This window comes from Aplidium turbinatum, chromosome 3 (genome assembly GCF_918807975.1).
Source record: "Aplidium turbinatum chromosome 3, kaAplTurb1.1, whole genome shotgun sequence".
Lineage (NCBI taxonomy): Eukaryota > Metazoa > Chordata > Ascidiacea > Aplousobranchia > Polyclinidae > Aplidium > Aplidium turbinatum.
The window spans coordinates 5,016,377-5,030,286 of record NC_137474.1 but is presented as its reverse complement, the minus strand read 5'-3'; the positions used below and the strand labels follow the sequence as shown (position 1 = coordinate 5,030,286).

The 13,910-nt window shown below is 38.9% G+C and overlaps 1 protein-coding gene across 1 annotated transcript in view; it reads left to right on the top strand.

Moving 5' to 3' along the window:
• LOC145766099 (dynein axonemal heavy chain 3-like) overlaps positions 1–5,173 on the top strand; it is a 135,389-nt gene extending 130,216 nt beyond the window's left edge. Inside the window, exons 82-85 of the mRNA XM_082577758.1 lie at positions 669–836; positions 2,264–2,374; positions 3,105–3,244; positions 3,497–5,173. Coding sequence (XP_082433884.1) covers positions 669–836; positions 2,264–2,374; positions 3,105–3,244; positions 3,497–3,569 — 492 coding nt within the window. The 3' untranslated portion in view covers positions 3,570–5,173. The remainder of the gene's footprint in view (positions 1–668; positions 837–2,263; positions 2,375–3,104; positions 3,245–3,496) is intronic.
• Positions 5,174–13,910: the final 8,737 nt, after the last annotated feature.

Sequence of the window (13,910 nt, the reverse complement as noted above, 5' to 3'; positions counted from 1 at the left end):
GCAGAGTTAGTGATTACAAAAGTAAAATGGCTATTGGCTAAGTTATGCGCTACCTAAGGTTTCATGCTACAATCGTCAGGCGTCAGGTTTCATGCTACTCATGGATTCATGCTACAATCGTCAGGTACAATCGTCAGGCGCAACACTGAAATAACATAATAGGACCTTAAGGACTCTTTTTTATCTTCTTCTTTCTCGCAACGCTCAGAGTTCAAGATGGAGTTATACACGACTGCAGAGTGCAGACAGAACGTCATTGTTTCGACCCACTTTAAGGACTCATCAGTGCAGTAAACGTACGCTACACTTGAACGCCTTATTACAGCGTTGTGATTTTTCCGTGTGTGGTACGCAATGAACGACATTTGGATACTTTCACTCACTTTTCCAGAGTGCTGAAACCGCCAGAGTGCTCAAACGAATATCAATATGTGATGGTTTTGCAGAACACGCCATGCGAGTAGGCTATAGTCATCACCATTTAATTAGCAAAGGAAAGAACTCAAAACAATATAATGTAGGCTATTCTCGACAACGCATATATATGGCTACTTTGACACTGTCTGCTTTCTAAAGCTCTGAGAGGAGCAACGCATATCTGCTATGGATACAACACAACCCAATGTAAAAACATGCAATATTATTATTGTTATTATTTATGCTTACAGAAATGGGTGATCAATGGCAAACCAACTGTGTTTTGGATATCTGGCTTCTTTTTCACTCAGTCCTTTCTCACGGGAACAATGCAAAACTATGCAAGAAGACATCAAATACCGATTGACAAACTGAAGTTTAAATTCCATGTCAACGCCCAGCCACCGAAATCCCAACCGGTAATGATAAATTAAGCTTAGTTATGCAATAGATTGAGTTTCGCTTTTAGCAGCATGATCGTTGCTTACTTCACAATGTAGATATTAATGACCTGTTTTAGCCTGATGCTGCGAGTTCGCTGTGGTAATAACAAATTGCGCTAGCTTTCGGAACACAGTTCCCTGGTCATGTGCTATGACGATTGACGAATGGTGTTGAAGTCGGTGAGTCATGGTTTTATGCTGCACTTTTGTTTGGCTTGAGGCTGCTGTCTTGAATGCTGTCTGTTGAGTTTCTGTATTGTTAGGCGTTATTGCTGCAAAATTTTGTTGAATCAAGTTTAGTTACTTGCTCAGGTTAAATGTTTGTTATTAAGATTAATTCTGCAGTGCAAACACTAAGTTATATCAAACTCAATGCCTTTAGCACATCTTCTTGTAGTTTGCCCCCAAACTATGTGCCTCCAGTAGCCTTTAGTGCAGGGGCGGGCAACTTTTCCAGTCGGTGGCCCGATGTGGAAAAATGAAGCACCTGACGGGCCGGCCAAACTACAGAATAACTAACGATCACTATTATTTGTGTCCGTTCCGCCTTTAATTATTACACTAATCAGCCAGATTTCACTTTGATCTACTTTTTTTGCCTTGCACTTGAGGCAAGGCTTGAGACTGAAGAAAATTCAAGCAAGAGACAAAGAAAAAGATGAAAAGGCCCTTTATGACGGAACATTCCATGCTTGTCACTTGACTAGAAACCAAAAACAAAGCATCAAACAACACAAAGAAAACAAACTGTCACCAATATTTGACGTTGTAAGCAAGTAGGCCTAGTAGGGAATTGCGGCAGACTGTGTCTGCTTGCCACGTTATCATGTAAAACCGGAAACTGTCTGCGAGCCGCTCAATCTTGTCGCCGGCCGGGTCCGGCCCGCCCCTGCTTTCTTGCCAGTACCAAACCCAGCAATTTGCACAAAGGATAATGCGGGAAAACGTTGTAACGCCCATTGTTGCATTTAGCAGCTCGCTTTTATAAGAAATCATTAACGTAGAGTGGGCACGTTTAGAAAGATCAAAGAATGCAAGGTCCTCGTAATACTGAGCCTTCGGCACTAACAAGAGTAGGGCAGCCAGTCCTTTCTCTGGGCTGTCTTTTTTTCAGCAATTACGCCTACCCAATTTATTACACCCTAAGCATAGCGGGGGATGTTTCTTTCGACATCCAGTCTAATTGGGAGCCAAACCAGGATCGCGTCTTTTGAAAGCAGGAGTCTTACCCGTTGTGCCATTACACCGCTCCAAGAGTCCACTCCATCATATAGCGTATTGCATCTGTATAATAAGTGAAGTTTGTACAAACGATACTTCCACATGTAGTTTTGACTATGCTGAACTTGGTGAAGTGCTTGCAACATGTCGAGTTAAATCTCAACTTATTCTGATTCCTTTAGTTCGTTGGAGTTTTTATTGACGGGCTGTACATGGAAGGAGCACGTTGGAGCAGCGCAAGAGCCGAAATTGTGGAATCAAACAAGAAGATTCTTTATGATCAAATACCAACGGTAACATTTATGAAATATTAAATTTCGACATGTTAGTCTGAAACGTTCATTTTTTTTCAATAAATCTATTTTTACGAAGCTTCATAGTGCGTCAAGAGACAAGGTGCCTAGAAGAACATCATGTTTAGATATTTCTATTTTCTTAGCCAATGCTTATGCTTTCTAATGCTTTCTTAGCCAACAAGTTATCTTGTCATTTGAACATGGCTGAGAGCCAATTAAATTAACCTTATAGTCCGTGCTTTCCCTTTTGTTTTCTCCAATACGTTGTCGCATCACCAAAAAGAACTATTCCCACCTCGAAGAGACGTCTATCCGTTGAAATATACAGTATGAGCAGGCCAATTGAATGTAGATCAATAAAAATCCACACGGAAAAACTCCATACAGAAAAATCTCTACATGAAAATATCCTTATTTTTTGAGAGAGTGAATATTTTCTGGTCGGAATTTTCCTGTGTGAGCATTTTCCAGTCGGGATATTTTCCTTTGTGAGTATTTTCTGTATGAATGTTACGGATTAGCCTACGCACCAGCTACGCTCATCCTGTTCAGCTCATGATGAATATTTGGTGACTTTTCCAATGCAAAACAGCTAAAGTTTTCAAGTTTGCTAACTTTTATTATCAAACTTAAACCCAAGCAGCAAAAGATACCTTCTTTACATCGTCTGGCTACGTTGTAATCTTGTAAAACATGAAACGTTTTTTTAACCTTTTGAGTTTGCCAGATATGGCTCGAGCCCACTACCATCAAAGACAAAAAAGATGCAGAGGAACAGATATATGACTGTCCAGTTTACAAGACCAGTGCCAGAAGAGGTGTTCTCTCGACTACTGGTCACTCAACCAATTACGTCCTGACGATTAAGTAAGTTATGAGATGTAGGAAAACAGACGCTTTTATTTGTTTAAAAAACTTGTCCATTCAAAATATCTTTCAATGAGATTTCACTCCATTGCAGTATTTTGAACGTAAAAATCTTACCAATATTAACGTTTTGCTGATTTATTTTCAGCTTATTTCAGTGACATCATAAGTTAAAATGACCGCTTTGACTTTTGATGATCGTTTTTTTTTTTTATTGCAAAAAAGTGAGGTATACAAACTTTTTTCACCCAGATTTCCTTGTGGGGGTACTCCGTCGCATTGGGTCAACAGGGGTGTGGCCTGTCTGTGCCAGCTGGATGATTAAACTGGACACTGCAATGTCAAACTTCAAACATGAGTACGACTTCCTCAAGTTACATTGCACTGTTCACCAAGACAGACCAAGAATGAAGAACACGATTGAAAATAACTTTGTGCGTTCAATAAACTTTCTTGTTGGTGTTTTTGATTTGACGCCAACAAGTTAATTTGCTAATCTGAAAGTTAAATGTAAGTTGCTTTGCTTTGATAAGTTATATTTCTTGCTTTGTGCCAAGCCTCTACTCGCACTTCTTGTAAATTAGCACAAATGCTACTGCACGAAAACTTTGTGACATTGTTGATGCATTTTGCATCTTACGGTTTATTGTACATTATTATAGCTTTGACAATTAGAAAAAAGTCCTTTTCTATTCTTCCAGTAAACTTATTGTAAACGTTGTCACATCTTAGTAGTGTTGGCCTGGTTTGCTTGATGCTTTTGTGTAATATTTTTGTTTTCCAGTGAAGATTTTTGTTTTTTAAGTTGTAGCATCGTTACAGGCTTGCTTTTAAATCAAATTCTTTATGTTGTTCCAATGAAACATTGAAACAATCTAATGGAAATATTTAACGTACAAGTTTGGGTAATAGTGGCGTAACATCTTGCATGCGTTTGACAATCAACTGTGTAGGTGGATTATAGAAGTTTCGTAGGACTTCAGGGATGCAGGGGTCGACACTTTATTACCGAAGTATGGTTCATTGAAAACTGCAACTCACAAGCAAACTCATTTTGATACGTTTCAATGGTGGGAACATACGAAATAAGAGAAATACTTTTCTAACCTCAATCTAGTCATTTTTAATACTCGCCCATTACTAATGTTAGAAAAGCAAGTTGAGGTGTATAGTAATTTTGTAAACCTTAAGACAAAAAATGGCTCTATGGTAAATTTAAGCCGAGCCCAGGGCTGGCTAAATTAAAGAAAACAATGCCATGTTTCGCAATGTTTTAGATCCAACTTTATCCTACTCCAGAACTCCTATTCCACAAAGCCTTGGTTGAGAGTGGGTTTTAAACTCGTTTTTCTATTTCCATATTAACCTTCCAAAGTCTTTCAATCCACCCAATTGCTTCAGTTTTAGTGCTGCATTGTATGTTAATAATGTCCAAGTTCTACTTATCACTGTGTTTTTATTTCGAGCAGTGTAGTGTCCTTTTTGAATTAAACAGCAACTTTCATCGTTATTCCAACGTTCGTTTTAACGCTTAGTTGTTTATTAATTATTATTTTATAGTAGGCTTAATTATTATTTGTAAGTGAGTATAACTGAATGATGGCTGTCCACGTGATAGGATGCTCTTTAGTTTAGATCATCCAGAAAAACATATCTTTACAGCTTTTTAACGTCGCTAGATGTAAAAACTGCAGCCTTTGCTGGTTGGTTAAATTCAAACCAGACAAAGTGTCTGAGGATGCAGTTTCTTTACACATATCTTTTGTTGTATTTGAATGTAATCCGTGGGAAAAGCAAAGTATGCTAAGATGTTTATTGTAAACATGTTTAATAACGTGTGTATATATGTTTTTATGGTACATTGTGAGAAATGACAAAATTACTACAATGAGAGATCTTTGATTAATAAAACCTTTCTGTTTTTGTGACACAATCCAGCAAACTGTCCACTTGCAGCGGATGACTGTCTCGTATCATTGGTACTCAACCAGGGTTGTCAGATTAGTTGTAGCCTTCCCTTCCAGATTGCAGGTCTAGACATTTCATTTTAAGTCTAAAACAAAATACCATTTAATACGCAGTATAGCCTACGTTGTAAATACCAGCAACCTCGAAATGTCATTAAACGAATTAGCAAAAGCTGCCGATCAAATGTCAAAACTAACAAACGTTTCCCATGCCACAGCAAACGCAGTGCAGCATACCACAGAAAAAAATCCCAATGCTCAACTAATGCAACAGATTGATCGCTTACAACACCAAATGGAACACTTGTCGGCAAGTGTGTCTAATCTTCAGTCTGACCGCAGCCGTCAACCTGTTAATTCCTACTAAATGCAATGAAAAAAAAGATAATTACCGAAACAATCTAGACTTGTCTAAACAATCCCAATTTGCTTCTAAAAATTATTCCAGATTACAGACATTTTTTTTTCTCTACTAGGCAGTTCGTTTTGATTCCAGATCTAAAATCAATTATTCCAATCTGACAGCCCTGTACTCAACGCAACAAACAGTTTATCAGCCTCAATGTTTAATCATAAATCGATTTTGTTATCACAGCATCCTCAGTATGATCATGCCAAGAGTTTTATCATGAGAGATCTTTGCTACGGTAGACATTTTATTCTTAACAGGCTACTCACTACTCAGTGCCTTTCCTCTGAAAGAAGAGATACCGTATTCCAAAATTTAATAGCGGATCTGGCCAGGGATGGAGGAACCACGTGGGCCTCGTGGGCCTGGGCCCACCTACTTTATTTTCTGGGTGGGCCTGGCCCACCCACTTTTGAAAACCAAATTTCCTTTAAAAGGTGGCGAAAATGGCAAATCAGAGATGGAGTTCCAAAAAAAAGGTCTTCACTCATTTGATACACACTAGTTTGATTATCTTTGATAGCTCAATGATGAAATCAATTGGGGGTTACAACCCCCCCCCCCCCCCTTTGGCACGCATGTGACGTCGCGATATAGGGAATGATGCTTTCAGTTTCTATGTCTCTAAAACAAAGTTTGCCTAATTTTAAACGAAACTGCATTAAAAGAGCGAGTTTTGCCAATACCAAACATTCAAATAACTCAGCCAAAAATTAGCAACAAGAAAACATAGAAACTTAGCTTTATTTCCGAAAAATGCCCAAGAAAACATGATCTTATCCTTTTGCCATGCCACCGGACAGCACCATTTTACAGGAATATTTATACCCACATTTTTGTTGAAAATGCTCTCAGAATGCACCAAATTCAAAGTAATTTTTCAAAATTTTCTGCGGGAGGTCCCCCAGACCCCCGCCGCTGGGTGTCGCCTTTGGCGAAAACGCCGTCGGGCTTTGCCCGCCGGCCGTCAAAGCCCCCCCCCCCCTTTCGATTTAATTCCTGGCTACGCTACTGCTGCGCTGGCATCCAGTCCATGTTAGTTTATCTGTTTCTTTTTTGTGTTTTTTTGAGAACAACTACCGCTTTCTTTGGTGACTTCATTATAAGCCTAGTATTTTGCCTTCCTTGGAAGAAGTCTTGTCACGCTGGTATGAATCTCGGAGATCTTTGTACCAGGCTCAAACTCAGGGGCGCCGGAAGCGGGGGGGAAGGGGGGGCAATGGTCCCCTTTTAAATTCATGTAAGCTACTGCACATTTTGCAATATAACAATTTCTGCTTTTCGCTTTAGTAGGCTACAGGCCTTAAAACTCGTTTTTTTTTCGGCAGCCATCGTGGCCTACCGGGAGCTTCTTCTCGGCGGCCAAATTTGCGTGCTTGGAGGCCAAAATACAAAATAAAAGTAACAATAGCACAAGTAAATAGAATTAAACTTGAAACAATTCAAAAATGATCACTTAGCGTTGTTGAAGTCTGGGCCTGGGCGACGTCCTAGGGAACGTTCAAATATTACGTAACGCTTTTTTTCCGAATTTTTGACCCCTCCCTCCCCCATGTAACGCCAACGTAACGCTTTTTTCAATCCCCCCCTCCCCCATGTAACGCTTTTTCACTACAAATTCAGCACAAAAAACTACCATTCCGTACTCGAAAGCGTTACGTAACGTTTTGCTTGAACCCCCTCCCCCCCGATGTGACGCTAACGTAACGCTTTGCATAACTCCCCCCCTCCCCCTCGAAGGCGTTACGTAATATTTGAACGTCCCCCTACAATAGAATCGTTGCACCACGCAATAACTGCTTTATCGGGATTGTAATCCAGTACTGCGGGACCATCTAACCGTATAACGACACTCGCACGAGTGTCTCCAATGTGGCTGATTTTAAAGAAGTTCGCCACTCCCCTAGAATTCTGTTTAGCAACGAAACATAACGTTCGACATGTGTTGACGATGACGGCAAGGTAATAAAATAAGTATTTCAATGATGTGAAGGACATTACTAAAAGAAGCATAATTTTTGCAAAATATGATCAAAAAATGTTTTCCCCTCGGATGTCAACTTACCTAGTTCTCCTTCCTAACTAACCTAGTTCTCCTTTTTAATGTCCGACAACATCGAATCGACATAAAAACGACAATATTGCCAGCCGATGTAAATTAGCACTTCGGATTAAGACTTTGTTAAAATTAACGTCGGGAATTAGTATTACAAACAAGACTTACAGCGCTGGTGATCGCAGATGGATATATTCCATCAATAACAAATATTCCCGCACAATGCAACAGTGGCGATTATGACGCGCTGACCTAATTTTGCGTCACTCTTTGATACTACATATTTTCGACAGTTAATCTACGATCATTCTATTGCGAAATTAAATAATTGGCTAGAAGAGACCGGCGGCCAAACTTGGCCGATTGAGGAGGTAGCACCGGCGGTCATTCAAACACTACTTAGCGGCCATGGCCGCAGGCTTCTTTAAGGCTTGACAGTAGGTTACATCATTATAACATAGCATGATGCCCTTCTTTGTATACCGGACACTTGTAGGCTATCATTCATTAGCCTACTCAATACATAGTGAGCTGATAGATTAGCATTGTCGCTATATCTTATCTTAAAACTTGAAAAAAAATTGGCCTTTTAGTAAACAAAAGTGCCCTTTTTTCGTAATCTTGCCCCCCCCCAATCAAAAATCGTTCCGGCGCCCCTGCTCAAACTATTCTCTCAATGGCTCTGTTTTGCCGTAATCACATTGATGTTGGTGAAACTTCTGTTGCTGACAAGCTACGTGATTATGTACGTTGGCCGGTTGCTTGTCTGCATAAACGAAGCAGATTACAAGTCAATCCGTAGTGCCAAAAAAGTATCGGATGGAGCTGTTAGATCTACAAAGACTAAACAGGCCGTAGTTCTTTTTGACAAAGTAGCCTATTGCATTACTAGGCCTACCCTGTTTTGCTAAGATTGCATATAGAACCTTTGCGTGGTTAGTTTAGGCTAGAGCTTTAGACTACTTTAATGCCAATGATGATTTACTTACGGTACATCATATTCATATCTAAGCTACTCATTGAGTTTAACCAGTTTTAATAATTTCCATTTAATTGGGTAATAGCCCTTTATTCAGAGATCAGAGTTGCACTTAGTCTATTGAATAAGTTTATTCTACAAGAATGGACATCCGCGGTGTTAGTCATTTTTCTTGTGTTGAAGCCATTTCATTGGTCGATCGCACACATTGAAATGCAAGCTCAAACCTCTTGTTGGCCAGACCAGGCTCAAAATGGTAGCCACTTTAACAAGTCGAAATTCTGCCACTAAACTTGACTAGAATGAAACCGCCAACCAATCATAAGCTACGGTTTAAGTGACGTAAAAAATGGCGAAAAGAAGATGATAGAAAGCAAATTAAGTGATGGATTTTTTGTCAGCTGGTTGGCTTAGGGGTTAGGGCTAGAAAGTAGTCATTTCATTGACGCGGGTTCGATTCCCACCACTGCTATTGCTCTTTTTCTTCTGTAATTACCAAATAAAGTTCAAAACAAGCATTAACTCTCTGGATGAGTGCTAGAAGGGTCACAATTGGACGGTAGCCTCTTATAACATGTTCTGATTGGTTGGCGGTTGCATTGTAGTCATTCGCAGTGGCAGAATTTCGACTTGTTAAAGTGGCTACCGCTCAAAATGCATGCTTGCTTAGTCATGGTTGGGTGGTTAACAGCTTTCATGTCAGATGCGCAAGGGCATATTTATTGTCATGCTCAATTGCATCAGATTGTTTTGTTGTTAGTGAACTAGGTTGTAGTTTACTGGGCAGTGGGTGTTCCTGTTTGCATTCGGTTAGTCTATATAGTGGCAAAGAAATTACTTTCAGTACCGGTAGTTACTAGTTTCTGTTGAATTGGTAAAGTCAACCAAATTCGTTTTCCAGTGATGATAAAGTCAGCACCGATTTCAATGGCTGTGTTAGCAACTTTCACCAGAAGTGGGCGTTTTTAGCCAGCTGCAGATGGGTTAACATGATTAATTCCTAATAGTCGTACAATATGGATGCAACAAGAAAATATTCCGAGCGGTAGGACATTTTTTTAGTCAGAGCAAACATTAAACCATTCGTGGACACGAGTAGGAATTTATCAGAAAAGTGAGTCTGGTTGGTCAGATCGGAAATTTAAAAACAAGACTGGTCTCATTTTTTTTTTTATAAACCAGACGTTTTTAACACAGCACAATGATCAACTCTTTTGACGATAACAATTTACGTATTTGGTTGAAACTTGAAAGTACACGCATTTTCAAATTAAAATGGTCCACACCTCTCATACACAGTTGCACTTACACACAGCACAAGCCCGAAGTTAAACGGCCCAACGAAAAAGCCCGAAAACGTTCAATGGGCTAATCCGCCTCTGGACACGTGTTCCCTTGTCGTTGACGTGTTTGACGCTTGATGGAAATCAGAATCGCCAGTTATAAATATGTGTTCTGACTAAAATAGTCTTTGGGTGTGTTTTGTGTAATTTTGGCCAATTTAGTGCTATTTTTGCCCTATCCCCATTTTTACTGTTCATTGTATGTTGTGCTAGATTTTGGCACTTGTGTTGCGAATCCGAAGAGCATCTGATAACACTTGGTAACGAAACAAGGGATGACTTGTCTTATTTTTTTAAGTGATTCAACGCCTACAAACGTTGCATCAACGTTAAAAAACATATTCTTTTAATAATCATGCTTTTGTTTGCGCCCATTGCGATAATATAATGAATACTGTGCTCACAGATGCGATGCAACAGACGAAAGGAAGCTGCGAAGTGACATATAGTCTTCGAGTCAGCTGCTCCCCTTATTTTGGCTTGCCATTAAATGTCTTTGCCGAGACACAGCCGCATGCTCTGGAGCGGTATCGAACCCACGTCCTTTCGAACGTAGCGCAGACGTTCTCACCACTCGGCTACGCAGTCGAATTTTGCCAACTGGGAAGAGGCAAACATTTGCTGTTATTGCCCAATCAACTTTGGGTTTTTTTTTCCGTCAAGCTTTTCATGTAATCGATTCTCAGTTTAGACAAGGTTACTATTTGCCACTCAAGCACTAGCAATCAGCTGACAAGCATTTGACCGATATTAACCCCTCATGGTGAGACATCCTTCGCAACAGGAAATTAAATCAGCCAAGTAGGAAACAAAAAAGCTAAACTTTAGTCTTGCAATTATACTGACCACACACTTAAAAAGTGGTAATTGGAAAATACAGGTCAAATGTAACAAACAAAATTTAGCAAAAGTAAACAAGCCTTTCCTTGCTTGCCAAACCCATGCTTTGTCTAACATTTGGTAACGCCCACTTTAAAAATTTGATTGGTTAAGAACCGAGGTTACTGGCGGTCAGTGAACTCTACTGCTTTTTGTCAGATTGTAAGATGCTCTTAGTGAGATTACGAAATTCGACTGCTGTGACTGAACGGATAATCAACAGCAGAAAGTGTCACGTTAAATTAATCAATTTAGTTTTAGACATGCAGTAGCCCACAATGTGTTAGTTGAGAACAAGAATAGTTATACGGGCAGGGTAGACAAGTGTTTTGCTGCCTATCTCACACTGGTGACAAGGCTATTGGGCAATATATCTTCCTCAGTCTCATCAAATACAGTTACAGAAGTAGCCTACTAGTCTCTAACATCCTGGACAGCTTGTTTGGGATCATGAGAAGGTTCTTAGTCTTAGTTTTTTTACGTGTTTTATTTCTAACCATCAAAGTGAAAAAATTGTTATTAACGTGACATTAATTGCTTGAGTGTTGCCTTCAATAACGTATTTAGAAAAGTCACAATTTGCGCAAACAATATAGTATTCCTGAGCATCAAGTCTTGTGCAACATTATAACTATCTATTAATGCATTAGTATGGAAATATGTTTTTTCCTTTGGTTGAAATATGCAAATCGTCGTCAAACTCTATTGTTGCCTCCCTGATGAGGTCTAACTGCTATTGTAAATCGAACTACTGTCTTCATTACAATAAGACTATGCGTACTGTTGAAGGCTGTCATGGCACAAAGATATCAACAGTCATCATTTGATAACGTTAAATCTTATTGGTTGGTTGTATGATCAAAATGAGCTCGTAATTTCATTTTAAATACTTTTGCATCACAGCTGCATATGATTTGAATGATTTGTGATTTGAATATGGACATTCTTGTCTGATCCAAATAAATAGTAAAATAAAGCAAAAAATATCACTTGTCATAATATAGCAAGGGTCTGGAAAAAGATAAAAGAGATCAGCAATGAGTGCTGCTGACTCTGGTAGGGTATACCTTTCCATGACTGTATTTTTTGCTTAGGCTACTGGAAGCGGTGAGAATAAATTGCCTACTGATGTGCTCATAATGTAAGTTTGATACAAAATTGAAAATAGGTTTTTTAAATGATCATAACAGTTGTAGAGCAAAAAGTCAACAAACAACATTATTATTACCACCACAAACTTACATAGTATATGCCATAGCTTGCCTATAGTGACACTCACTATACCTGCTTAGTTTGTTTGCTTTTTTTTTTTTTCTCTTTTGCATAATGAAAACATGTGTATCTGTATCACCAAATGCTTGATTTTCTTTTTTTGTATGTGTGTTTGTGTATTTACTGTATATATATATGTTATTTAGGCCTACATCACCAAGCTTGAGGTGGCTGCTGACTAGATGACCGTTTGGTCTTTTCGCAGTCTCCTCGTCATATGACACACAACCGATTATTATTGTATACTTTGTATTCTTTTCATGTTTGTGTTTGTGACAAATAAATGAACTGAACTGAACTGAACTTGAAGGGACCTTCAAAAAGTGTCATTATAGCTGAAAACACTAACTGAAGTCTACATGTAGCCTACTTCAAATGGGACTTTGCAATGGATGCCAAATTTTACTGTGCTATGTTTTGATTAGTCTTATTCATTAGTAGGTAGTCTTTGTTTGAGTCTATTGTATTCTGGGGGCCAGCTAGAGTTTCTGAAACGAAATCTGTTTTAGTAGGTTATTTGATGTGACCTATGTTTCGATGTCAAAACAGCTGTTGAAGATTAATTTATTTTTATAGTCAATAACCAAATAGCAAAACAGTTAAAAAATCATATTATTGTTATCATTAGAACATCTAGCAACTTACAAAATTTTCACTAACCATAATGGTGTAGCCTCTCACGCTACTTACCAAGACCATCCAATCAACTATATGTTTCTTGGCAGCCAATTGTAGCAACAATTAACAGCAGTAGACACATGTTTTACCCATGAGGCTGGGCTCATCAGCATTGCACGGTTTGCACCACTAATTCATGTCACATAGTAATAGTATCATATATGTTATTAAAACCTTGCATCATTTGCAATAGCTATATCCACTGCCTGTCAACAAAGCATACCATAATATTCGGAATGGCCCGATTCGGTGAGTCCGATTCGGTGAGTCCGATCCCTTAACGGGGGATTTTTTCAATCTTTTTTTTTAATTATCTGGTACCGTGGCCTAATTATCATTGCCGTTTTAGGGTTAGGGGTTAGGAGTTAGGGTTAGGGGTTAGAGGTTAGGAACTCACCGAATCAGACTCACCGAATCGGACTCACCGAATCGGACTCACCGAATAGTAGCAGACCCCATAATATTTGCTTTGATACATTGTACAAAGTGTAGCCACTGTGGCATGTAGTAGTCCTATGTAGTAGTCCATGACCTATGCAAATAACCTAAGTGCATATGTCATGGACATTTCAATAGTTATATTATGACTTGATGTCCTTGCATGTGCGTTCAGATTGGTTTGGCTTTTGTGCTGTTTATTCATCAAGTTTTGTGTTACTTGTGCAATGTACATAATTATATTGATCATTCTTTATTACAAAATACATGGAAAATCAGCAGAGCCCTATTGGCATATGCATTTCGCTCTAACTTTAGAGCATCTTTAGTGCCTAAAAAGCAAACATAAGAAAGCAAAACCTAAAAACTGTCACTAAATAAATGAATCTGCAGTAGTCTAAGATACTGACCAAGACTAACTGCCAAAACTAACTGGTAGAATACTGCGTAAATATTAACTGGCTGCGTAAAATATTAACCGTTCCTTCCAATTTTTTGCTAATGTAGTGATGCGTTATTTTTTCAACTCTTTACGAAGACTACAGAATAAATGTAATTTTTCTGGTTTTAAACAGGACATGGTAGAACGCATCACTACATTAGCAAAAAATTGGAAGGAACGGTTTGGCCCCAAGAATCATAAAA